Below are 27,087 nucleotides of genomic sequence, written 5' to 3'. Positions count from 1 at the left end.
GCCTTTATTTGAATTGGTTGGCTCTTCACTCCTTTTTTACTGAAAGTTGCTTATTGCTAAGTGTTGTATGTTACAGAGCATGTCGAAGGAATCCGGTGTGAAAAAATTCCAAGCTCGAGCTATCAAAGACTTGCTAGCGATCGAGAAAGAAGCAACGGAGCGATTTGCTTGCATCAATGGTATTCTCCAGGTGGCGGAGAATAACTTTTTCAACAAACTCCGGGAAGAAAGAAACAATTTAATGAATGCTTATGTTCAGTTGGAAGAAGAATTAGCCGCCTCCAAAAATGTGAGTCTCAAACTTCTTTGCCCATTCTGTCACATTGATTATCTGTTTGTCCAGGCAACCCGAAAAATCGGAATAGTGCCAGTGAAATCATTTTCCAGTGATTAATAAGTGTGGATACACAAAAGAAAAAAGTACTTAAAATACTGTGGATACTGAAAAATCTATAAGTGCAAAGGTTGGTTTTATAATCCACCTTCGCACTAATAGATTTTAAGATCTGATGCCCTTTGATGAGCATAATTTTTGTCTTGGAACTTCTAGACGTCATATGAGGGGCTTGAAAGACAAGGCGCATAAGTGCAGTTTTTGCCATTTCGAGAAATACGAGTTTGAAGTTGAAAAATTACATGAATCCTTACGGCGGAAAGAGAGTTCAAACTTACATTTTGATGCTTAAAAATTGGAATTTGGAAGAAAATTTTTCTCATAATATGCATTGGGACTAGTTTTACTTGAAATCTTTAAAATCTCAATTTTTAGATAAACTGCACTTATGCCTCTCGTGCTCCAAGCCCCTCATATCTCCCTCAATTTTTGAGCTCTCAAAGTCAAACTTGCGCTAATGCATGTCATTCTTGCCATTTTTTGTCTCCATATTTCCTTCCTTTATGCGTAAGTTTTTCCAATAAATCAACTTATAATTACTGGAAAATAAAGGTCCATTTTCACAGATCGCGTTGCATTTTAATATCACCAAATTCCAACTTTTGACTTTCGTAAAAACCAAAACCAATATTGGTCAAATCAGCTTTCAACTGAGACACATACATTTAGGAAATAACTAAAGCTTGGTTTCACAAAGATTTTCATCCTCGACACTCAGTGTCTCCCAAATTGCAGAAAAAAAGGAAGCACTCTTCTTTGAAATGAAAAGTTTAACTAGTTTTAATTTAAGTACTAGAATGGCTAAGTAAGCCAGGAAAAGCAAAGCTAAGATGCGCCAGGTCCTAAACTGGGTATCGGCAGTGGGCTGATTGCTCTCCGACCTCCTCCTTGTGTCTTAAAAAAAGGTTTGACTTAAGGAGACCCAGGTACTCTGGTAAGTGGGAAGTTCGGCCTTTCAAGTATTGAAAATGCTTATATTTTCCCTGTGTATTTAGGGAAGTTGAATTTGGAAATTTTCTGTCAGCTCACCGTGTTCAGCATCAATTTTCTATGAGGAACCAAGTATTTTTGTCGTTAATGCCCCCGCCCCCTTTCCCTGTCTAATGATCCATTAATGCAGATAATTGTCACATAATAACCCCATGCATCGATTAAATTTTGTTTGCAGAGTATTGAGGCTATACTTACTGAAGCCAAAGAAGCTGTTGCAAAGAAAGGGGTCTCTGTAAATGTTTTTGAATTGAACAAGGCATTAGATGAAATAGCAACAACCGTACCATCAAATGTCTGTTGGGACAGCAGTGAAGCGCCAAGTGAAGAGACCACGTACAGGTAAATTTTTAAATTGATTACTTTTATTTGATGACTCAAAGCCCAGACCAAAACATTCTAGATACTTTGTAAGTTTGTATTTTTCCTCTAAAAACTACCATCTCATTTAATGCTGCAGGATCAAAAATAAAATTTATTGGCAGTACGCAACACAAAACTTCCTGTCCCAGGTTAAGGATTACAAATGGCACAGATACATTCATTAAAACGAAAACAATTTTTAATTCATTCAAAACAATAATCTTCCTTGCAAGTGAGTTCAATAATCACTATATTTTATTGTATTATTTTATGTTCAGAGAAACTTTTCAAGTTGCGTCTAACTTCTTAAACTCAGCCATAGGTGGATAGACTATCTATAAAGTATGGCCCAGATTTACTTGTTTTAATATCAAAATTTTGTGTAGAAAGTATCGCTCATATGCAAGGATTTGACAATTGACTTTCAATTCAAAATTTGGAGTGAAAAACGGTCGGAATCGACCAGATCCCACATAAAACAAAACATCTTTTTTTCTCAATCATTTTAATTTTTTTCTCCATGTAAAATGTTTTAATCAATTTCAGTCGCTTGTAACTATCATAGGAAAATATTTTCAAATATTAGTTTTCCACCAAAAATCTCTTTACAATTAGATAAGCCATGAAAGAACCTGAAGTTTGTTTTTGTAAACTAAATCTTTTAACTGATTTCTCTTTGAGCATTAAGATTGTATATAGCACGCATTGAATGTTAATATTATCTCAATGGTATAAGATACCGAAATACTCTCCTTGCAATCTGCTTTCAATTGGAAAAACTGGAGAGTTACATTAGTCGAAGCCTCTTATTCATCAACTTGATGATGACGAAGTCCCAATGTGTTTCTGTTTGGAAATTTTCCAATTTTTTAAGCATTTTACATGCTTAGCAGTTAGCAGCATCAGTTTAACTTGCTCAACGCAGCAGTAGCAACCACTGAAAATTATCCCTGGACTGGTACAAGTGGTTTTAAAAATTTCCTTTATGTATACAGCCAACAAATTCTTAAGCTCTGGTGAAGGAATGGTAAAGCTTGTGTCAGGCCTTGTACCAATTTTTTGAAATTTCTTGCTGAAAAGCTCAATTTTTGCGTTTCGATTTTTATAGGCTAGAAAAATTGACGGACAAGCAAGTGTCAGAAACATTCAAAGAGGCTTTTGAAGGTTGTTTCAAATTGAGCTGTCCTGCTCTTCCCAAAGTGAAACTGGTCTCAGATAAACATGTTTCCGATCACATTCGAGTTGAGGAACTGATCCAGAATTCTGAGAGTGTCTCATCTTTATCCAAACAGTATGGTAAGAACTTATTTTTATTAACTTGTATCTATATTTATGGCGATTCCTTCATAATTTTCCCGCTGGATAACGCACTTGAAGCCGTGGTAATTTCTCACGCAAAACATTTTTGAATTCTTGATGTGTTAAGATTCAAAAATTTCTGAGACCTGTTCCAATTTTTTCCCCTGTTTATGATGTTAGTTTCAAGATTTTGACCAAAATTTGTCTCTCTCAAAAGCGACGTAACGAAGAGAGGGGAAAAAAATATGGCATCAGCCTCAGGAATATTTTGTGCTACCGCATCAAAATTGAAAAGTAGAGGTAGTGATAAGGACGAAAATCGCTCCACGCCTGGAATCCCTAGATTTTTCTATGTTTTTCAGTTGATGACGTATATTTTACAGAAACACTTTGTTTCGGGAATATATACTTTTTTTTTTATCCTGGAATCGGAGTATTTAATTTATAAAAGGCCAAACTTCAAAATAATTCGCATACCTCAGTTTTCCAAATCAGATCGCATGCTGGGCTCAAAAGACTCACTTAATGAGCTTTAGATATTTTGTTTGAAACTACTTGAAACAGAAAATATGTGCAAATTTTCCATCAGATTCAACAAAACTTACTCTCCTGTAAATTTTTCTTTGGAAACTGAAGTCCCTTTGTTTTGTCTTGGAGTGAAATTGTTTTTTATTTTATCAGTGAACTTGGGTCTAAGATCTTTTGTGCAGCAACTAATTCTCTGGATTTGAACGGACAGATGAATTTAGGTGCTGCCTCTGGGTTGCTTACCTTTGGCAGTAAAATCTACGACAATTTTTCTCTTCTTTGCAACTTTTTGAAAGAGAATGAAAGAAAGCATTGTTGATGGTCTATGAGGACTTCCTCCCTCCCCCCCTTTAAAAAAATCTTTTCAATTTCAAAATATACTCTCAAAATTCCATCGCAAAGGTTTTGTGCGAGGATAAAATAATACAGAATTTAGACCCAACTGCAAACAAGAATGCATTATTTACATTTTAAAAATAAAGGTCCTGTAAATAAAAATGTGTTCCATGAATATTGTCTAAAACGTTTCCATCCTACCTTTACTGCAATTTAAGCAGTCCTCAAGGGGTGGTTTAAAATGAACAAAATATCTGTTTCATCTTGAGTGTGGTAAGTTATTTTCTTATTTCTGATCATAGGTATCCCCACTGGGGCCAAAGAAGATGACACCCTCTCACAACACTCCAGTCTAGGAAGTGACAGTCTAGGAAGTTTGGCAAATGTTGAATCCACTACTGAAAATGCAACTTCAGGTCGCTCATCGCCTATACTACCAACGACCTTAGCTACTCTAGCACCAGGTATAAATTAAACGCCAGGCTCTTAAAGGCCATCGCCCCATCGCTTTCAAACTTCACTACGGGATAGGAGTTCAAAACTGGGAATTTTTCTGCTTCTGCTCCGTGGCTATTTTTCTAATCTCTCCAATGCTCTAGCGAAGAAGTTAATAATTTCTTGTGTAAAATTTCATTTCAATTTCTCGACTTTATTGAGGTATTATTACCTCTTCTTAAGCATTTCTAAAGATGGAACTGACATCTCTGATTTCACAATAATGAATGATAATGAGAAATTTCTAAGAATTTCTGAGGATGCTGCTAGAATTCATGTTTGTTCTCTTAAACTGCTGTAAATTATCTCTTGGTTCATGCAAGGTTCTTCAAAGCTTTAGAATAATATCAAAGTTTTAATTAACTAGATTCATACAAACATTAGGAATGTTGTTGCAATCAAATATTTGAAAACGCTCGGAAGAACCACCTATAACTTGAAAGAAGTAAATATTTTTGCTCCAATCTCAAGAGGATAGTCTAGTATTTTTTCAGGAGAGGTCAGGAAAATTGAGAGGGAACCGCAGGTCTTCATTAAGGGTGTATTAAGAAATGAAAAAAAACTCAAAAAAGTTTTAGCTGAATGAAAAAAAAAATTGCATTTCAATTGCATGGTTTAAAAATCTCCAAACATTTTTTTTTTTTTTTTTTTTTTTTTTTTTTAAGAAAAACTAAATCAGAATGTCTTCTCACAATTTTATAATTTTTTTTAGAACAAGTGAAAGAAATTTACCGAAAACTTCATTAGAGACTGTCGGTTGGTTTTCCTTCAACACATGAACATGAGCAGAGGCTCACAACATTACAATTTTTAAGATTTTTATTTCTTGACTCCAGTCATCAATATGCTATTCAGAGTTATGGAGATGGAGAAGATTCAGAGTCAGAAGATAAATTCTGCTGGAAGATTAGTCAATGGTGTCTATTTAATGGTTTCATTCTGGATTTTTTTTTTTTTTTTTCAAGTATATGAAGATTCTTATGCTATAATGGGTCAGTTGCACTGGTTACAAAATCGTATTTTGATGCTTGATTCTTGTAGATTAGCGAAAAATAATAAGATCTCTCCTAATAGCGCAACTTCCTCTGCTCCATATCAACAGAGATATCGCCCCTTGAAAAGTCAGGTTTTTGACGTCATCCGTGGCTGTAGTGACACCCTTGGTTTCTCCCTCTTTTGTTCAATCAGTGATGCAGAGGGTGCAACAGGAAACTTCAACAACATTAAACATAAATAAACTGTGATGAACTGACTGACCGCCTTACCTCCTCTTGTCGAGTCCATTATCTCCTGATAAGATCCTTGAAGTGCCATTCCATCTTTTTCTTGAGTTTTTTTATGTTTAATGTCATTGAAGTTTCACGTTGCGCCCTCTGCATCACTAATCGAAGAAAAGAGGATGAAACTAAGGGTGTTATTACCGCGGTGAATGACGTCGAAACCCCGACTTTTCAAAGCGCAATATCTCTGTTAATATTGAACATAGGCAGTTGCTGTTTGGACAGATCTTATTAATCTAGCTAATCTACTACAATCAAGTATCCAAACACGATTCTGTGACCAGCGCAACTGACCCATTAGCTGTTCATTTAACATAGCTTAATTATGAGGAAGGTTTCAAAATGGAATGGCTGTCCATAAAATACAGAGTGCTATAAAGGGAGAGGGAGATCTGATCCTTTGTCGTGGAATTGCTATAGGGGTAGGGAAGGTTTCCAGGGCTGCGTTATACAATGCTGAAATGTATGGGTACTTAGTGTCAATTTCTGGAAAATCTGAGATGAAAATCAGTCAGGAGGTAGCAATTTTTCATCCAAAATCCATCACTCAAAACCAATTGGGGTTAACCGGAGCATCATTTAATTTTTTTAGAGGGATGTAAACCTGTGATACAGATGCATTACGAGAGGAAAGAAGACAATTTAAAAAAATCTGATCTGGAGCCTTTCGCATTTTATGAGTGGTCTGTAAGTTAAGAGTGCATTTCAAAAAGGAAGGGGTTTGGAAAACTGTGAAATTTGTGATTTGATATTTTCAGGGGATATTCAGCAGTTGAACCATGCATTTTAAATGCAAATTTTGACTGAAAAAGATAATCCATATTTTACTCTAAGAAATCTATTGGTTTTTATTATTTTAGGCTCGGCAGAAATGGTAACCGTTGCTCACATTGTCTCTCCCTCTGAGTTCTACATAAACCGCAAAGGAGTGTCAGATATACTGCAGCAAAACAAAGAAAGATATCGCAGATACGTCATGACAACCAATCCTGAGGTACCAGCATCTTTGAATAAATCGGGTTTGTACCTGGTTACGTTTGAGAAAGATACCAAAGACCAGTCTGGTGACTGGTACCGTGGGTTGGTACTGAAGACGGACATACCTGATAAGCCTGGCAAGGTGTTTGTTCTTTACATCGACTATGGAACCACAGCTTATGTGGATATATCCTGCTTCAGGATAATGCCGCACGATCAAGTCAAGAGCCAGCATATGCAATCCGCTGCTCGTTGTCAGAATGTCATCCACGTGAAGGAACATGGTGTGTTGAGGCAAAAAGGAAAATGACTGAGTTATGTGATAAATGTAAGTATTCTGAAAATCAATGAATAGAATAGAAAATCTCTTACATATGATGAATGAATGAGTCACTCAAGAAAAAGAGGGAATTCCCATATTTGTTAAAAAAACATATCTGAGCATCCATGGGAAAAGAAATGTTAGTTCCTTCATTTATTTATTTAATAGGAGTTTGAATAACCTACCTGACAGTACCATAGCGAAAATTGCCAAACGCTTGTCAAAAGATCGGTAATTCAGATAAGATTTAACAACAGAAAACTTATGAATATAGTTAAAAATCTTTGTTTATTCTTGCAAAAAGATGAGGGTGACAAATAGGAGCCAGGTTATAACTAAAAAATTCATTAAAAGTAATTCAAGAGCTGAAAACTCAGGTGCAGAGGAATGGAGAATAACCTGCTGCTGTATCAACCTTCTTATTTTTTCAGTCTGGATGTGATTTGGTACGGCTAAAACACTTTATTCAATGTCTTTTAGCCTCAGGTTTGTTTTCTTTATTTTATCATGATTTTAATGGTCGATGTGAAAAGTTAAGGAATCTCAATCGGTTAAAACCTGCAAATGTCAACAAATTTTCCTCCCCTGAGTCTGTAGATACCCTGCTGGCCGAATGGAAATTGATAGATAAGGGAGTCAAAGAGAAAATGGAGCAATCCAATCGGTTGAAACCAGGAAAATGATGAACTAATTTTTATCAATTTCATCATTCAGCAAATTCATGGAAGAACAAACTTAGCTAAAATTGGGTGAAGTTTAATGTTTTTGTCTATGAATTGGTTTCCATTTTAAATTTAGTAGATTCTCGTTTTTCTGTAGGTGAAGTCATGATGCATGTGATGGAAGTGACAGAGAAAGGTCTTGAAGTGGACTTGGTGCGTGTGCATGAAATAAACCATGTCTCAGTGCGTGATGCTCTCATCTTCTTGGAACTAGCCTCATTCCTCCCATCCTCAGAGAAAAAGCAGGAGGTTCCAAAAACGTTGCTCATTCCTAAGTCAAAATTCGCAAAGGGTGACATAGTCGAGGGCCACATTTCACATGTAGTCTCACCAAGCGAGTTCTACTGCGTTGAGCTGGACACCCACTACCGGCAGCTGCACGAGCTCATGGCAGAGATGACCGAGCTATACTCGGATCCAGCGAGGCAACCTGGAAACATCCTCAACCCAGTTGTAGGAATGTCTGTTGCAGCAAAATATTCCGAGGATGAAAAATGGTAATAAATCAATAATATAAAAATGAAAATGAAAATGGGAATAAATACTATTTTTGGTGATCAGGTCGTTTTGTAAATTTGCTTCTTTCATAAATTTTCAATATTTTTGTTGTGATTCATAAAATTGTACAGGTTTGAATGATTGTTTATCAGTTTTATAAGGATAAAAGGGAAAGATTTGTCTAAAGTTTAGCATTTTTAATGATGTAGGCAAATAAAAAAAAAGGTCCAACCCTAAAACAATAACTTAATAAAATATTCCTGGTGTAGACAAAATTATTTCCTCTCATCAAGAGTCCATTTTATAGTGTTAAATATTTTAGGTGTAGTTGAAAAGAAAAGAAAACTTTGTTGAGAATGAAGTAAGAATTAATAGACATGTATTTACACTAAACAGCTCCAGAAAACATTAGTAGATCAAAGTAACGTAAATAAGGAGCCAATATTTCAATACCATAAGTACTGTACTCAGATGTCTTTTAAAAAAAATTGCATTCCTTCTAAAAAGGAAGAATATACCAATAGACAAGACACAAATTTAAGCTTTCTGATTTATGTTTCCTCTTCAAAATTTCGTATGGAACAAAAATTACTGAAACTAACTCTCAACTGAAATAGTAATATTCTCATTTTGCGTTGGTCACGAAAAATTTGAATTTCTGGCTCAACAACAAACAAAAAAAAAAAAAAAAAAAAAAAAAAAAAAAAAAAAAAACCAGAGTCTACCAGAATCTAATCACGCTTTACAACAGTGTTGGCAAGCATCTTGATAAGCAGTGTTTCTTCCCCACTCTGTGTTGTTCGAAATATAAACAATGTGCAATAGCTGAGCAGAAGCGCAGACATTGAGGTCATCATATTTTCATACTGTTAACATTGTCACAGTAATGCTCAATGTGCAATTCAATTAGATGGTTAGATTCAAGTAGATGGTGATTTTTTTTTTCTGAGTGGGAATTTTGAATTTATGCATGGGAAAACGTTAATATCTTGGTTAGGAGTCAAATTCAGGGATTTTTGATGGGCAAATCATGTTCTACGTGACATTTTGATGTGGAAACCCGAATCATTATGTCTAAATTCGCACCTTGTTTAGTAGTTCATTGCTTTATTTATTTATTTATTTTTTTTTGTCATAGAAAATAATAAAAGAAAATTACAAATTAACTAGGTCCTTTTTTAAGGTAACTCTCTTTTAACGCCATTATTGTCAGTTATGTTTAAAATAATTTCATGGAGTATGATGATAGCACTACACATGAAAGTCAAAAGTCAATCCATGATTTTTAAAAATATGTTTTAGCCCTCTGCAAATCAGTCTGACTAAAAATTGATCTCTCTAATGCTTTTAAAATAACTTCTTTGGTTTTTGCAAATTAAGTTTTTGATTTGTGTAGCAACATAAGTGTAGTTGCATAAAATTTCATCAAAATCCATCTCTGAAATCAGTGATAAAACATTTCCCTACATAATGCTTCATAGTAATTGATTGCTCAAAATGTTCAAACCTCAGGTACCGAGCAGTGATAACCAATCTTCCAGGCAAGAGGCTCGTTGACGTTTTTTATGTCGATTTTGGAAATAGAGAGCGAGTTACTTACTTGGACGTTCGAGCCCTCTTACCAAAGTTCTTGCGAATGAGCACGCAAGCAATCCACTGCAGTCTGTGTGACATCAAGCCCCCGAAGAAGTCAGATCAGTGGCCTGAAAAAGCAGGCAAGCTTTTACAACAGCTTGAATACACGCTGGCACGTCTAGTTATCCAAGACATCAAGGTTGTTGACAATCAACCTAAAGTAAGTTCTACTTACATCATCTATTTGTTTTTGTTTATGATTCATGTTTGTTCCAACAGAGCATCTGTTACAGAGTGTAAGGAAGCGTACCAAGTCCTTAAGTATCTTCAATTTTTATTTTCCTAGTTAAGTCCTGAAGCCCTTAATTCTTAGGCAAAGTTGTAAAAGAACTCAAAAGTTCATGAACTTCAAGATTTTGCATTTGATTTTCAAATTTATAGACAAAAGGTCTACGTAGAATGAGGTGATACGAAATAAAGTCTCCCTCTTTGGTCTACAACCAAAATGTCTACAGAAAAATGTTAACTGGAATGAAGTTTGCATACCCTAATGAAGGGTCCCAAAACAGCATCTACTTTTCAGAATCTCCTTACATAAACCTGACTTGTATTTTCAAACTGACAGTGTTAAGCAGAAAGGAACAAAATCACATCTGCAATTGGCAAATTTCATTCCTTTAATTTTTTTTTTGGAAGGGGGGGGGGGGAGAATGGCTGTATGTGTAATTTGAAAATTTCAAAGAATTTGCCATATACCGCAGGAAACCCCCCGAAATTCTCAAAAGAATGTATCCTATTGTTCTACTGTCAAAAAATAAATCATCTGTTGAAATTTGGCAATGATTGATATGACTTGGTTCCTTTCTACTTTATGTGATCCACATATCTGAGCAGCCATCGGTTGAAAGTTCATACAGTTAACATAAATCGCTTATAATGGCAATTTTTTTTTTTTTTTTTTTTTTTTTTGGTGGAAAATCAGCAGATGACAATCATAATCCACGCTTTGTTGAAGTTCAGATTATCTTACAAACATCTCAAATTTGACTTAGTGAAATTTTCTGAATAGACTGCATTTTGTAGACTGTACCTATTCGTTCTTCTCTCTGTACATCAATACTTTTGCTGTAGCCGAAACAAAAGTAGACTTTTTTTGAAAACTCTTTCCTTTGTTCCTTGACCTTCTGGTTGCGCTCAGATTTTGGATAATTACAACTTGATTATAACAATTGAACGTATTTTTCCGGAAACAAACTAAGTACCAATGGACTGAATTAGAAGGAACTTGCGAGCAGGCAAGTTTTCGTTTGTGTTATTTCAAAGAAATTATCATTTTTATGCAACATTACCAATCTGCGTTGTTCGAGGATAGTCATGTTATGTAACAGATATCAAATGAATGACAGCTAATATTGCAGTGTCTTTCATTTTAGGTATCGGTGGTTCTCTTTACGATGAAACCAGATGCAGACATCTGCATCAATGCTTACCTGGTTCAAGAGGGCGTTGCAGTGAGCACAGGCGTCAACTCTACTGTCGTCACATTCCACCGAGTTCAGAATTCCAAGAAACTCACAGCACTCCAAGGTCTTTGCACAGAGCGGGATCAAGAAAAACTCAATGATGCACCATCAGATGTGGCGGCTAAACTGACGAAAAAAACCAAGAAAAAGACCACTGAGAAAAAGAAAAAAGAAGGTAATGGTGGTGATCACTATTTCAGGACTTATCAGAGTGTGTTTTTTTCTCAGGTTTATGAGAGCTATCCAAGCTCTCATCAGCTAAAAGTTTAAATTGTTTAAGAAGTTTTGTACCTTCTCTGCAAAATCAGGAATTGAAAAAAATTCATACTTTTTTTATGAATAATTGTAAAAAGTATTTTTTCTGTTTTGATGTCTCCAGCAATGATGAATTTTACAATTCAGATGTTTTTTCTTAATCCTTTTCTCAAAGCAATTAAACGCTTAACTTGAGCACGCTGCAATTTATCAGGTATTTTTCTCATCAATCTCCCAATTCCATATTTTATAATGCAGAATAATGAACAACTATGTTCATTTCAGTCCAAATGTGATGTTTTCTTGGAACCTTAGAATTATTCTCATTCAAGACAGTATAAAACCTTATGCATCACGCTATGATATTTTCTCGGCCCCATCAATGTCTTTCATTCACATCTGTATAAAGTAACTGATTGAGTTTCTCTTGCAAAGTAAAATTAAATTGTTTTCATTTGAAGGTGAAGAGGCAACATTTACGGAAGGAACGGATATCAGTTGCGCTGCAAGTGTTACATCAAGCTCAACAGCACTCACAGAAGAATCGGAAGATGGTGACCAAACGCACCGTATCGAAGTCAAAGTTATCTCGGCTGCCTCTCCGAGTCAGATCTATGTTCGCCTGCATAATCAGGAAGTAGACAAATTTATCGAAGAACTGAATTGGGAACTAGACAAGTTTTATGCGACGAGCAGTCCTGACCCATCTGCTAAGTGGAAAGAGGGTGACATTTGCGTAGCTTTCAATCCAGAGGATAAACATTGGTACCGTAGTATAGTCCGGGAAGTATTCGATGATCACTTCCTGGTTGTGATGAAAGATATCGGGAAGGATTGCCAAGTGAAGAAAGAACACTTGCGGCCGATCAAGGAGAAATTCTTGAAAGGATTCATTGATGGAACTATTCGCTGTCATCTTGCAGGTTAGTATCTCTTAATACACTACCCTTAATGCTGGTCAATTCGACCGCATACGCCAAATAACCAACGCTCGCAGAGCCAATTTTTCCATATCCCAGAATGTTGTTTTTTTTCTGTCATCAACATAACATATAAGGGACAATCAGGCAACCTCTGTTGTAGATAAGCTGATTAAATTCGTTCTTACATTAGTTCGTCTTTTTCTTGGGAGTTTAAAATTACTTGCATCTACCTTTACCTGTCAAATTTTTTCAATTTTCAAGACGTTTGCCTAAACAAATAATGATGAAAATAAACAAATTAGAAAACTTGTTTCGGTTTTTGGTCTTGAAACAGTTAAAATTGTTATTTGACTTACTAGACTTCTTTAATAGTTTTCTGGAGGGTTCAGCCGAGATCTTAAACGCACTTTCTTTCATGTAGGTGTACTAGCAGCCGGTGGTGGAAAATGGGCAAGCTATGCAATTGAGCGGGTTCAAGAAGAGTTAAACAAACATTCTTCTGTATTCATCACCAAACGAGGCCAAATCGACACAGAAAGAAAATCGTTGCCGATTGAACTGTGGGTGAAGCGCGTGACCTACGGTGGTGCATTGGAGCCAGATATTGAAGAGTGGGTCAGTATGAATATGTTTGTGGTCCAGCAAGGCTTGGCAATCCCGGACCGAACATTCCAAAAGTACATTGCTCCTGCAGAAGACTTGCTCCACGATTTGAAACAAATGCAGCACGAAAGTTCCAGCAATATCAATAGTAGATCATACGTTGTGTCATGGCTGCAGGACCAGGACGGACAGTCTGGGACATCGTCCATGGAGGTTTTCAATCTTACTTTTTTTCCCTTAGAAGCACTCAAAAATGATTTCCTATTCATCGAGTACTTACTATTCTCAAAATCAATCAAAACTTATCTTAACCGGCTCTTAGATTTTCTCAGCAGTTTGCCCAGGCGAAAGCATCCACAGAATGTATTGTTTTTTCAGGCTTATTATTACAATTTAAAATTAGTTTGTGCATTCCTCAGCCAGGAAAAAGTTTAGCAAGATTTACTTTGGTAAAAGATGCAAAGCCAAAATAAAAAGGTGGATGGCACAAAAAGAAAATTCAACCTCGGAATGCAGACAAGACCTAGGCAGGTCGAAATAAAAAAGCGCTCCCTATTGGCTGAGCGCTTTAAAAATATCATAGAACAAAATAGTCTTATTTCAGTCTAAAGAATTGATCTCTTAGGTTTCTCTTGTTTACCTGGGACACCCTGTTTATTAGTTTGTTTTGGTGTAAAAAACTATATCAATGGCAAAACTGCAGGAATGTATATTTCGGTTTGCAGACTTCCTGTCATACTTCGTTTTCTATGTGGAAAACTACTAAACATCATTTCTTGAAAAGTTTTGTGATTTTTTTCCACCGTTTTAAAAATATTCTGTGAAAATTTCAAGCCATGATGTTAGTTTGTTCTTCTTTTATAAAAGAAAATAAGTTTTTAAACCTCGCAATCAAGGTGTATGCATTTCTGCAGTTTCATCGTCGATATTACACATAAAGACTTAAACTTTTATCAGGATGACAGACCTTGCAAGGCAACAAGAAGTTTAACTAGCGTTTAATATATGGCATTAAAAATCTGTCAGCACAAAGTTGAGCAATCATGCTGACTTACTTTCTGTTATATGCACACAAAAAAATAAAAATTAATGAATAAATAAATAAATGAAAGTGTAAGCATGAGTCAGAACAATCTTTTCCTCCAAGTTGATTAGGTACAATCTTAAGTTAGTATCGGATTTTTTCATTGTTAAAGATAGATCATAAAGCACACTAGCACGCTGTTTGCGAAACAGCCACCTTGAACTGAATTTTTCACCTAAGATGTCCTCATTTATTGAGATCTTAGTTTCCCAGGAAGCCCAGTTTTATATCCAGACTGTTATTTCTTTGACTGAATCTTTTTGTTTCAGTTGAAAACTATGCAGGTTAAAAAGAAGAAAAAGAATGCAAGTGCATCAGCCCAAGAAATCTCGATGGATTGGAAACCACCTGCACCTCTGGATGATCTCGAGTTGGATATCATACCCACCTTTGTGGATGAAAATAACTTAATCTATTTCCACGAGCTGAGTCGAGAGGACACGTTGAAGCAGATCGAGCAAGCCCTGCTCGTCCAGTACAAAAATTCAAAGCCGCAACCTCAGGACATGTTTTGGTATGCCGGACAGCTGTGCATTGCGCAATATCACTCAAATGGGCTTTGGTATCGTGGAAAAATTATTAAGGTAATTTCTTACTTTTTAATAGCAATTTGAGATTTTTTCATCCCACAGACAGTGGCAGACGTCCCTTGCAATGATTCGATTGATCTGCCATTTAAATCTATGGAAAATCACGATCATCAGGGTGTTTGCAGCAAGCACCTTACTAATCGATTCTTAACCAAGACTTCAAAGTGGAAAATATCGATAGACCTGTGTTCAAAGTATGAACAACGTGCAATAGCTGAACCAAAGCTAGGAGATCAAGGTTGTTATTTTTCATACCACAGCCTCGGTCTCAGTAATGTGTGAAGTGCGATTTAACTCAAGAAAATTTTTGACTCAAGATGCTCTTTCTATGAGTGGGAAATTTAAATTGATGCATCAAAAAACGTTGATATCTTCAGTAGGAGTTACTACCAGTGATTTTGTTGTACGAGTCATAAATTTAATCTAAATCGATGAATATCAATTTATCTCATTATTCAATCAATGGTAACTCTAAGCTGGGTCACTAATTTTTTATCACATCCCCAGGTGACGAGTGATAGCACCTATCAAGTCCAGTTCGTCGACTATGGGAACGTAGAGGATGTCAAAGCAAGCGAGTTGCGGAAGCGAGTGTTTTTAACAGAAGTCCCAACGTTCTGCCACGTCCTCGCTTTGCACAATGTGAGAGCAGTGTCTGAAGACGGGAGATGGCAGACAAACGTCCTCGACTTCGTCCACGCCAATGTCGTGGAGAAAGTATGCCGAGTAAAGCTTCAATATCCTGAAAAAGATGGGGCGCCTTTTCTTGCACTATCCTTCGCCCCCCCTGGAGGCATTGAACTGGTTGATATTCTTGTTGGCTTGGGTTATGCTATCCGAGGAGGTGCCTCTGAGGAGGAAAGCTCCACCATCTCAGAAGACTCGGATGATGATGTTGTCGTTGTTTCATCCCAAAACAAAGAATCTGATGAAGAAAATGAGGCTGGTCTAGAGGTAAATCCACCAGAATTTTGTTACATTTATTCTGACTGTGCTCCATTTGACTTCAACTTCTCAGCCTGAAAGCAATATCAGGGAGTCCAGTGACTGAGAATTTTAGGAAAAAATTTAGAACAAGGTGGACTAAAGAAAAAAGTGAGAAAACCAGGGAATTTAAGACCTGTACCAGGAATTTGTTTTTGAAATGTCGTATGATGTGTGTGGTTGCGACTAAGAGCACAAGTAACTGATAGGTGGTATCATGGCAAGTTTGCGCAGTATTGTTAAAGCAGATGATCAGCAGAAATAACTGAATTGTTGCCAATTGCTAGTTGCCAAAAGAAAGGAATGACCTGCATATATCTCCCCTCGCCTTTTTTTGGTATTGTTTTTACCTTCAATTTTTTAGTACCTCAATCTTACGTTGCTTCGGTGTTCATCAGTTTGTAGTAGAATTTCTACCCTTTCTTTCTTAACAAGCATTATAATCAGAAAAAAGCAATTGTATGATTGAAGAAATGGAATACTTAGCTTCCAGAGGATATACTTCTATTTGAGCCATTAATCTCCGCTGAATTGAGTTTCAATCACCGAATTTCTAGCCATTTCCTCCCAGAGCTGGACACCACAGGAGTTTTCAGATTATTAATTACTGTAACAGCAAAGTGGCAGTTATTTTTGACTTCTCTAGCATTAATGGCTATAATCAAAGGACCTAGTCACAAGTCTTAAGAGTCGGATTTTATCTTGCTTTTTTATTAATTTAGTCTAATTTCTTTATTTGAATACCATGATCAAGCTTGTTAGAGAAACTTGATGCAGCAATCAATGAAGTGGAAACATTATTTAGAGACCACCCCTCAATTTTGATTTTCCTTATCTTATTTAATGCTGATAGGTTGGTGTAGCTCTTTTCTTTGCAGTTTCACCAATTGCTTAATATTAAATTCATTAGTTTTTGAAGGTCGCATTGGCGATGACATTTGACTTCATTCGAATGGGACTGTTAAAACTGTCTGATTAACTGTTCTTTTTTTTTTACAGGATCTTCTCTCTCCACCAAGTGAATCAATTGACAATATTGTCGCTTCGATCATGAAGCCGAGAGAAATAGACCTCCGAAGTCTCTCTCGTTCCAGCAAGTCAGATGGCGCTTCGAACAAGTCCAGAAATTCTTTGGTAGACTTCACTTCACCCCCTCCTGATTCGCGAATTCTAGATATCCCGAGAGATCCTTCAGTTGTGTCAGAATTATCCATAGAGTCTGTTATAGCAGAATCTAGTATTTTTGCTGAAAGTTTGTCCCTTTCCGTCCTAGATATGAGGGAACAACCAAAAGTAAGTTTCTTTTTCCCTCATTTTCATGACACTTACATTTCAGGAAAAATTGAAATTGAATTTAGAAACTGAGATCCTCTCCTAAATCATTTAGTTCAATTCAATCCTTTAACTCAGTCTCAAGAACCTCCTTTTCTCCTGCAAAATTGCATCAGTTTGAAAAGGAATCAATGGAATCTCCTATCTGCAGTAAAAGTGTGGATTGGAGATGGAAAAATTTTGTTGTTATTTTTTCCTGATTTTGCCGTTATTTTTCACCATTCCGATGTTATTTTTGCTGATTTCAACATTATTTTTGCAGCTCTTTTTGCGTTTAACAGCTTTAAATAAAGCTTTTAATTTGATTTAAGGAGCCATCGCTCAGTCTCTCTAGTTCTATTTTAAAGAAGCACTGATGCTGTAGCCAATGATGACCAATGCTCAAATGCAACTCTGTAATATCTTTAATTTGAAAAAAAGTGCGGCAAATTTCGTCTTAGAGCATATGTTCGTAAATTTCTCGAATATGTACGAATTTTGCCAATTTCGCGGTGAATTTCGTGGATTCCGAGCGATTTCGCGTTTTGAATCTAGAAAATGGCAGATTTGGCGTTATTTCGCTTTATATCTTCGTGATCAGGGAGTTATGATCGGTGCTTCTGTCTGATTTTCAGATTCCCAAGCACATTTTAAAAATTTTGCGGTGAATTGCGGCGGCAAAATTTTCTAAGCTCCAAAGATATTTTTAAATACTAAACCCATACAAATAAATGATGAAGCACTGAGTATAAAATGGAATACTTTTTGCATGTACAGTAAAAGTGGGATAACTGGTACCTAGATAAGTTGGTGACCTACCTGTTTTGGTAGAATCACTTGGTCCTGTTCGTCACCCATATAATGCAACGTCAAAAAAGTCAAGACAACTAATGCTCGCATAAACCTTCATATGCAAGGCACTCATCCTCAAAGCATTGTATTCTAACAATTCTTCAGTTTGGGTACCAGATGGTGGGCAGCGTATTGTGGATCAAAAGATAGGCCGGTGGGGACATACAGTTATTATGTGACTGCCACCATCACGCATCATGCAAGAGGGATGGGTGGTGAAGAGCCATCAACAATGATGGTTGTTAGGCTGAAAATGAAAGCAGTGCCCAATTTTGATAACCTTCGAAGAGCTTGAGCGCCATTATTCCATAAGAATTACGGCTCTGGACAATTTTCCCTGTAACCTAAATGCATATTGGCAGATTTTTTTCTTCATTACAATTTTTTAGTACTCAAGCCTGGAATTGTGTCCAACCCTAAGCCATAGCGCTCCTAGTCCCATATTAATGCATCTTTTACGCCTTTTAGCTAAATTTTCATGTAGGGTGTAAATCGTCCTTTTCTCTTTATTTTCCCATGCAGTTATACTATAACTGATGATTTGCGACTTTATTATCTGCTGCAGGAGGAGCTAGAAGTCACCTGTTTACTGTCACACAAATCATTCAATGAGGTGAGATCAGTTTTTCTTTTGTGTATCTTTGACTTAACTGCATTATACATGCTTCTCACCAAAGTTTTTGTCGCCTATGAATTTCTTGAAAATGCGGGAGATTTGCACTTCAACCAACTCATCGTGTAAAACTCGTAAGAAGTATGATGTTTACACCATCCTTGCTCAAAATTTTGTACCAGAAACTGTTACATTGCGCATTTTGGTGGGAAATTTTATGAGTAAGAATAATGTAATTGCAAATCCCCTGCAAGACCAGGAGTTCTACTGCAAGATCTTGCTTGTTCACTCTTTCTTCTAGTTTTAGAAATCTCAGAAACTCAATGGCATTTTTTGACCCCTTCTTTCTGTAGGGAATAAAACCCATCAAAACGTATGATAATAGGTTTATCAAAAAGCACTGAGTGTTTCCTTTAATTATTTGTTCTTTAAAGCATTTAACCTTGTAAAAGTTTTTAAAGTGGTTTGATGTTGCTTATGCCCACTTCCTTGCACTCCATTTTATGCTTGGTAAATTAGACCCTCACTTGGCTTTTTTTTCCGCAAGGCTTGCTTTGCACCGCTGTAGTTTGATCGCTTCTTTTTCAGGTAAGAATCACATGCGTGGTTGACATTGATACATTCTACGGTCAACTGGCAGCCCTTGATGAAGTAGTAGAAAGCGTGTTCAAGGATATGCAAACTTATGTCCCCGAAGCTCCGAGCCTGAGTAAGTTGAAGGTGGACACCCTCTGTGCCGTCTTAATGGACGAAGAGTGGCACCGAGCCCGAATCCTCACTCTTTCTCCCGCCATCACAGCTCAACTAGTGGACTTGGGTGACATTATTGTGGTGAAGGAAGACCAGTTGAGAGAAATCCCAGCCATTCTTCAGAGCGAGCGCATCCACTGCTTCAAATTCAAGATATCTAATGCCTCGAAGGAACACGCTAAACTCAAGATCTCCGATATAGTGCGAATTAAACCTGAGATGTTTTGCCCAGAGAGTGACAGCTGGATAGTCGTTGTTGAAGACAATCACCGTGCTCAGGTGAACAGTCTGCGTATTTATTTTTGTTCGTCGGATGCTCGCCCTTTTTGCACTTACTTTCCATTTTCATGAGAATTGAGCCTCGATTGTTTGAGTGGTGTAAATGCGTTAATCACACGAACCATTGACTCGAACTAGTGCAATTGAGTTGCTCTCAAGGTTGGCAAGCTGAAGGGAAATAAATTAGGCGCTCACAAATTGTTAGTCCATTGCCTTCAAGTGATGAAACATCTTGTTTCGAGATCTGGCAACAATTTTTTCGTTAGTTCCATCATTTCTGTACAACAACAATACTTCTCCACAGTTGTATCAGAAGTATGATTAACCCTATGATAGGCAACCTGGATTGCATGTAGTGCCGTCCAGCCGTCTCTTGGTTCCTGGTCCAGCTGTTGGGTGCTGTTAAATTTCTGCAAACGCGAAATACCCTCGGACAAGACAGACGTGTGGCCGCATTCCTGCAATGGGCGTCACATAGCACCACATGTATACCAGGTTGCATCAACTCAGGTGAAGTTGTGTCTTTACCCCCCTAAGCTGTCTCGCCTCTCCTGCCTTAAGTCGGGCCTAGTGCGTCGTCTAGATTGTGTTATCAGTCTATGAACCCCCCACATCTCCAATGGTATTTTTTCTTTTCTGCACGGTAATTTCCTTTTACTGTTACCTAACTCATTTTTTTCATGGCTTTGGCGGAGTTTGCGTTTTTCTTGATTTTGGCAATTGTAAATGAGCAAAGTAGAAGCTTTTTAACAGCTAGTTTTGTTGTTTTCTGACAGTGTATTTTGTATGCTAAGTATCTTAATTTTCAGCATGTATGCATAATAAGTTTTTAGGACTATTGAGAGAAACCAATATTACTGAATTTAGCCAGAATAAATACTGAAGCTAGGTTCAGGGGGCAACAAAATCATTGTAAGTCAATGGTTTAATTAAAAATTATGCACATAAATTTATGTGACAAAATTGCATTCCTGGCTCAGCACAGATTGCAGGAAGCTTAAATATTAAAAATTAATCCCAACGAAACCTATTCACTCTGAAATTGATTTTAAAATCAAAGGTGGAAATGGACCACTCAATAATTTCGAAACAAGAAAAAAACGTTACTTGTGTCCTCCTCAAAATCTTCTGTAGAAAACGACTCACTTGAGGGGAAGTCTGGAAATCAACTCCAGAATGAGATTCAAACAAGCATTTTTTATACAGATGGAAAGAAGTTCGATTATACAAATGATGTCATTCGTCAAAGAGCTAAATAAGTGTCATTAATTGGTAGGAGAGCTTCAAATCATTAAGCTAGGTAATAATGTACATGCCAGCTGAGAAGGTTGAAAGTGTTACCGTTTGAGGGTATTAGAACACCATGGATTGATTATAACATTGCTTACTCGTGAAGCCGAGGGAGGCTTTTACAAAACTAAAACTTTGATTTCTATGCAACAAGAGATATGCACATAACTCGTAAGAAACGCTGACAACAGCCCTTCATCTTTGCTCAGATGTTGTGGTATGTTTTAGTCAAAATGATCTTCTTTGAACAAAAAATTGTTGACCTGTCGGATAAAATTTTATGAAGGATGGCATCCTTTCATTTGAGTATATCGATGAATTCATGAACTAGGATGATTAATTAATATGAGTGGTGACAATAACATTTCTCTATCTTCAGGATTCAGTCATTAAGTCGGAACAAACCGGTGAAAAAGAGATTGTAAATGAGTTTGGAGCATTTCTAGACCTGCCCATACTGCCCACAATGGAGGAAGTTGGAGTTGAAGTTACAGCGATTGCCGGTCTGACAGATTTCTTCGTACAAATTAAAAAAACAACAGAACAATCAGTAAGTCTATTTTCCACTGCTGCAGTTCAGTAATTGTAAATTTTTAAGCTCTTTCTGTGCACACTTCGTGGGATGTCCAGAACCTTAAAACTAGACTTCCTCTTGTTCCTATAATCTCATGATGTATTGTATGATGGTCTACAACAAAATGAATCCAAATGCCTGAAAATTCAAACGGAAAGAAATTTTCCGTCTATGGAAAAGAGTGTTTTATGAGGATTTTGGCAACCAAGGAATGCCCTAAAATGCTGAATGGAACGGAAGTTATGACTGTTTGAGGTTTCTAATTTGAATATCTTAGTTTTAAGAAAAAGCAATTTGAACGCATAAAATCTATGAAATTTGGCACTTAAAATATAACATTTTGATGCAATTTACATTCACTAGAAACTGTATAGAAATGTAATTAACTGCTTGCAACTTATCTTTTGAGATGCCAGCGATAGTTTTTTGCTGAAATTTGAATTCCAATATCCGGAATCGACTCGATACAAATTGCTCCCTTGAAAACTTCTCTTTGTCCCTTTAGGTTCCTTTATCCGTAGCATAATAAACATCAATATTCAAGTTACATTTTAAGGGAGTTTGGTACAAAATTTAGGGTTTACTTTCTCTTTCTAGTTATTGGAGATTCTAAATGAATACGAGGCAATGTTTGAAGAAATCCAAAAGGAAGCACCCTCTGGTCGTCCTCTTCTAGAGCCCTTAAGAATCGGTAAGTTGTTCATGATAATGTATTTATCCTTTATCTGAAACAGAGAGAGTTTCACTTCTGTCCAGATTTATGAATGAACAGGCAGTCTGTTCTCCAATGCCTCCATCTCTTAAAATGGGATATTGGAAGTAATTTATCCCAAGATTAACGTATGGGTGGTTTTTTATCATATCATTTTTGTTTTCATTCTTATCTTAATAATCCTTGAAAATAGGGACATCAGGAGGATCACTCTCTTGGAGGAAAAAAAGAAGGGGAAAGCAAATTCTGAAGGGTGACATCTTTATGCACCCTATCTTTATGCATCTTTATCTTTATGCTTTGTGCACCCTTTGGTGCTCAAAGCTACCCTGGTGTTACTTCTCATATTTGTCCTAAAAGGGGACATATTGACCTGTCAGCTTTAGCTTTGACCTAATTTTTGCTGCGTTGATTTTATTTTTTTGTAATTCAACTATTCTAACATCAGGAATACCGATGCATTGTGAAATTTGACCAATAGAACTTAATATGTTAATGTACATGAACTTGATGGAGCTGCACCAAATCTCTATAAAATAAGCGTATTCGTAATTACATTCATGGCCCTTTTTTTTTATTGTAACAGGTCAAGAATGTTGTGCCTTATACGAAGATGACAACTGGTATCGAGCAGTAATCGTGGCTAAATTTCCTGAAAACGAAGAAATGGTCATGGTTCGATTCATCGATTTCGGAAACAAGCAACCAACTCCCACCAAAAAGTAAACTTATTTTTAGCATTATCGTTTTAAGTAGAGATATCGTTTTTTAAGCCAGATTCTAACTGAGGAATGACAAATAAACCTTGAGGCAGTGTTCACTTTTGAGGTCAGAATACCTAAGAGTAAATTTTCGATGAATTCCATCCTCCAGTCAATGAATAAAAGTGGCCTGTGTCATAATTATTTTTAAGACCTTGAATTTCGAAAATACTTCAAGAATCTGAAAGAAATCTGAATCACTGATTGTGATTCTGCAAGTCTCTGCTCATGTCTTATTATATTTAAGAGAAAACTAAGCAACGGCTTCTATTGAACTCTTCGGTGAATTTTCTCTAAAAATCTTTAAAAATTGCAAGGAAACACCTGGATTAGTTTTCTTTGAAGAAAATAATGAGCAGTCGGAGATTTTTAAACATAAAAATTTAATCCCATATTTCAGAAAGGGCACAATCGACATCTAGAACCCGGATAAAAGGCGGGAGGAATAAAAAATGAAGATAAGAGGGGGAAGAGCCCCTCTGACAGTCTGTATGAGGAGGGAGGGGATTTTTACCTAACTTTGATGAAATCTGACTCTGATGTAAATAAAATGGCAGCAGCAAGTTGAGCTTTTTTGTAAGCGCGTTTTTATTTTTTAAATTTCCTCCCCATGGTAAGCCACAAATATTCGTAAAATTTTTGAAATAGGTGAATTCGAAACACAAACGTATCGGTGGCATTCATGACACTTTAAAAAGTGAAGGCAACACTGGTTAATAGCTCAAATTTACCTTTTTATGAGGGATTTTCTCCCTTTAAAATCGTATATTACAGAAAAGTTGCTATTTTAGTAGGTTCAAATGCTTATTATTCGAAAAACAGTATGGAAATTTTGGAATATTTTTTTTGAAAAAATGGTAGCCTTTTTGGTCAGCACAAAAATACCAGAAAAAAAGACTGGTCAACATGCTTCAATTTGATCAGATATGTGTTTTTCTGAAACAATTAAACCCCCTGCAATAGTGACCTTTCTGAATAATGGGATTCAAGTGAGTTGCAAATTTTTGCATTTACCCAGCGATACATTCTAGATAGTAGACGAGGTGCTGATTTTGGGCTTTTCAAAAATATCTTTTAATGGGTTGATGCTATTAACCCTTCATTTAGAGAACTTGTTACACGTGTGGCAAGGACATTCAAGCATTGAAAATTGCTCTTCTTTATTTTCCTTTATCAAACAATCACAAAGAATTTTCTATTGTCTCGACAACAGTTTGAGGCCTGTGAAAAGGAAATGGATGGACATTCCCAGACAGTGTATCAGTGTAAGACTAGCAGACATGAAAAAAGCAGACGGTGTGACAGGGGAGGCGCTTAAAGAAGCATTCGAACTCCTACAGAAGATCATCTTCTGTCCGCTGAAGGCTGTCATTAAGGTTAGTCGATCCATTTGATCTTTCTTGTTCGTAATCTTAAGTGTGTGACAGGTTGCAAAATGTCATGAATTGTAAACTAAATCAGCTTTCCAGGGAAGAATGCAATTGATAATAAGTGTAACGTTTTCACGGTAAGAAAAGAATCAGCTTCAAACAGATATCATCCCTTGCTCTTCAGTCACATCAAATTAATTCAGTAGAACTTGCTTCTAATAAGTTGGCAATTGCTTACTTTCCATTTGCAAGCGACTGCGTTGCAGATGTCCTATAGCCATTGAAGGTTGATCGCGGACGACAACGTTAAAAGTTAATGAAAAAATCGGTCTGCTGGGTGTGATAGTCAAAAGTAAAAAACTGCCAATGCACTGGACGCAAGTTTTATCTGAGAGAATTTTTCAGAGTTTCAGTGCAGTTTTCTCTGCTGCCAATATTAGAAAACCATGAAAACGTTGCAGTAATTCAGCAAGTGCAACAATAAGAAGAGGCCTGCACTATTTCGTGAAATTTTTTGTTCCTGTACACTTTCTTGTTGAAACGGAAAGTTAAAAGGTCTAAAGTAAGCCAAATTAATCCTTATAAAAACTTATACAACCGATGGTCACTTTTTTCAGTCGTAAGACAAGCTGCAACTCTAATCAAAATTATTGACTTTTGGATTTTGATGGTAATCGCTTTCTAATGCTCTTTAATACGCTCTCAAGTGCAAAATTTTAAGAAATGTATTTATTTATGGAAAAAAAGACACTGCAATCCAAGGGACGGTTTTTTCTTTTTAGTCAAATTACAGAAATTACAGTATTTTAAAGTGATAACACTCTAATTCTCACGCAAGTGTGCGGACTCAATTGCCAGCAGTCTTAATTTATTTTTGTATCCAGAGGGAGGATGTGAATTCAAATTTTTATCAGACAAGTTTACACCCCACACATTGCGGACTAAATCTTTCAAAGACCTTTTATCTTAAAGACCTCCGTTTCTTTGTACAAAAATCTTTCAATCGTTTGTTTCATCGTACTGAAAATGTAGTTTCACGTTTTAATTTTTTATTAATATTGTTTTACTGATTGAAAATGGCTAGGCAACTACTCAAAATATTTGTAGTTTTCTCTGCTAAATAGCCTCGCTTCTGACGTGTCCCCTAGACTTGGGGAACAGAAACAACTGAGACTTTGTTGAAAAGAAATACTTTTATTCATGAAAAAGGACAAGGCACAACATGGAAATGCAGAACAAGAGACAGAGAGCCGGTAGACATCTTTAAAGTTCGACCTTGCTATGGTTAGTGGTCGTTCGGTGGTAGTGGACACCACAGCTTCTTGCTGTCTTGCAAGTGCTTCCCCCCCTCTCCTTTTCTCAAATTTGTTTTTTGAACTGCAAAGTTCAATCTTAAAGATTTCGGTTTCCTTTGACTTTAGGGCATTTTCAGTGTGAAAATGCTCTGCAAACTCTACTTCAATCGGTGGGACGGTCTTTTTAAGATCCTGCCCACACAAGCGCAGTATGGACGAATTAGTTCCTTAAACTGGGGGTTCCAGGAACAAATTATAGTTACATAAGTCATAACAAGTTCCTGGAACTGTGGTTGTGTGGACAAGGCCTAAGCTTTGAGTATTTTTGCATCTGGGATCTTCCTCCCATCGATGGTCCCAAAAAATATTGTTTTACATAACCTACAACAGTGCAGTTCTATCAAAGATCAGTTGAGTTTTATTTTTTTGTTGTTTGATCCAACCTCGAGGCAAAGTTGTGTGTTATTATGATAATTTTTAGGTAGTAAGCATTGGATTCAAGTCATGCCTAAGAAGAAATAAGAGGAGTGCAATTTTTTTTTATGTGCTGTTGACCTGCATTTGTTGATATTTAGTTTTGATGTGCTGTACCTCTCAAACTCAATAAGCAGTATCAGACATTCTGTTTACCAATTTCATGAAAAGCAGGGCTGACAAGTGAATACCAAATGAAGGATCAAGGAGAGCTCCCATTTACTTGCTGACCAAGGAAATTGAGTAGTTGTGCGCTTTTAATTCTATTATGGGTTGGTTGAAAAAAAGCCCAATTCTGTTGAGTTGCAACAGCAGATGGCGGATTGCTGCATCATTTTTGAACTGAGGTTTATCCAAAAAGCCAACACAGCAACAGTGCCATAAGAAAGACTTGAGCACTAATGCTAAAAAAATTTCCTTTTCAGCCTCAATTTTCCAAAAATTTGCACATGGATTGGCCAATTCGTTAAGCTCATTATGCTCAGGCGTTCGTTAAGAACATCACCTGAAAAGAAGACGAAATTTAAGTGATGCCGAGTCACCATGTACACTATTGGAAGTTTTTTTGAATTGAGGATTCTTAAAAAAAAAAAAGAAAAAGAAAAAGAAAAAAAAAAAGAAAAAAAAAGTTCCAAGAAGAAATGTGCTGAAAGAATCAATATTTCAGAAGCGTTTTTTCTTCTCAACTCTCTCTCTCAGGAATCAAGAAGTCTGAGACGTTAATCAATTTTCCTGTTTATTTTTTCAGGAACTATCAAACCCGATGCTCGTCCTGCTTTTCAAAGACGGAACAGAGGAACCGGTCTGTCAACCTTTGATAGATGCAGGTTTCTTCCAAAAGGTGGACTGAAAACCTGCCTGACTTGGCATCTCACCATCATCATCGCTTGATAGTTTCTCACAATTATTGAATGAACCATTGGTCTTGCCCCTCACCGATGTGAATTTAGTTCAGTTATCAAGGTCCTCTTTAGTATTAAATTTATCAATTGTGATTTTTAGGCAGATACATTTACTAGGTTGATCGAAGACCATTGAATAATGTTCCTCTGTCCGATTTCTAA

At 36.6% G+C, this 27,087-nt stretch overlaps 1 protein-coding gene across 1 annotated transcript; it reads left to right on the top strand.

The window, feature by feature from the left end:
• The first annotated feature begins 79 nt into the window (after positions 1 to 79).
• On the top strand, positions 80 to 26,873 carry LOC109043863 (tudor domain-containing protein qin). The gene is made up of 20 exons (XM_072297576.1): positions 80 to 289; positions 1,563 to 1,726; positions 2,856 to 3,043; positions 4,213 to 4,374; positions 6,546 to 6,947; positions 7,805 to 8,204; positions 9,718 to 10,000; positions 11,214 to 11,478; positions 12,020 to 12,481; positions 12,903 to 13,297; positions 14,438 to 14,752; positions 15,266 to 15,712; positions 16,742 to 17,035; positions 18,471 to 18,518; positions 19,107 to 19,547; positions 21,217 to 21,387; positions 22,009 to 22,102; positions 22,710 to 22,845; positions 24,098 to 24,260; positions 26,772 to 26,873. Exons 1-20 carry the CDS (start codon positions 80 to 82, stop codon positions 26,871 to 26,873), a joined length of 5,142 nt encoding a protein of 1,713 aa, XP_072153677.1.
• Positions 26,874 to 27,087: the final 214 nt, after the last annotated feature.

The sequence above is a fragment of the Bemisia tabaci genome, chromosome 3, assembly GCF_918797505.1.
Source record: "Bemisia tabaci chromosome 3, PGI_BMITA_v3".
NCBI lineage: Eukaryota > Metazoa > Arthropoda > Insecta > Hemiptera > Aleyrodidae > Bemisia > Bemisia tabaci.
This window is presented reverse-complemented; position numbering and strand designations above follow the sequence as displayed.

What these genes read in the sequence shown, in the direction of transcription:
- LOC109043863 (XM_072297576.1), top strand. Translation starts at nt 80, where the DNA reads ATGTCGAAGGAATCCGGTGTGAAAAAATTCCAAGCTCGAGCTATCAAA. An exon ending in TGAGAAAAAGAAAAAAGAAG is followed by an intron (nt 11,479 to 12,019) that starts GTAATGGTGGTG and finishes TTTCATTTGAAG; the next exon opens with GTGAAGAGGCAACATTTACG. An exon ending in CACACAAATCATTCAATGAG is followed by an intron (nt 18,519 to 19,106) that starts GTGAGATCAGTT and finishes CTTCTTTTTCAG; the next exon opens with GTAAGAATCACATGCGTGGT.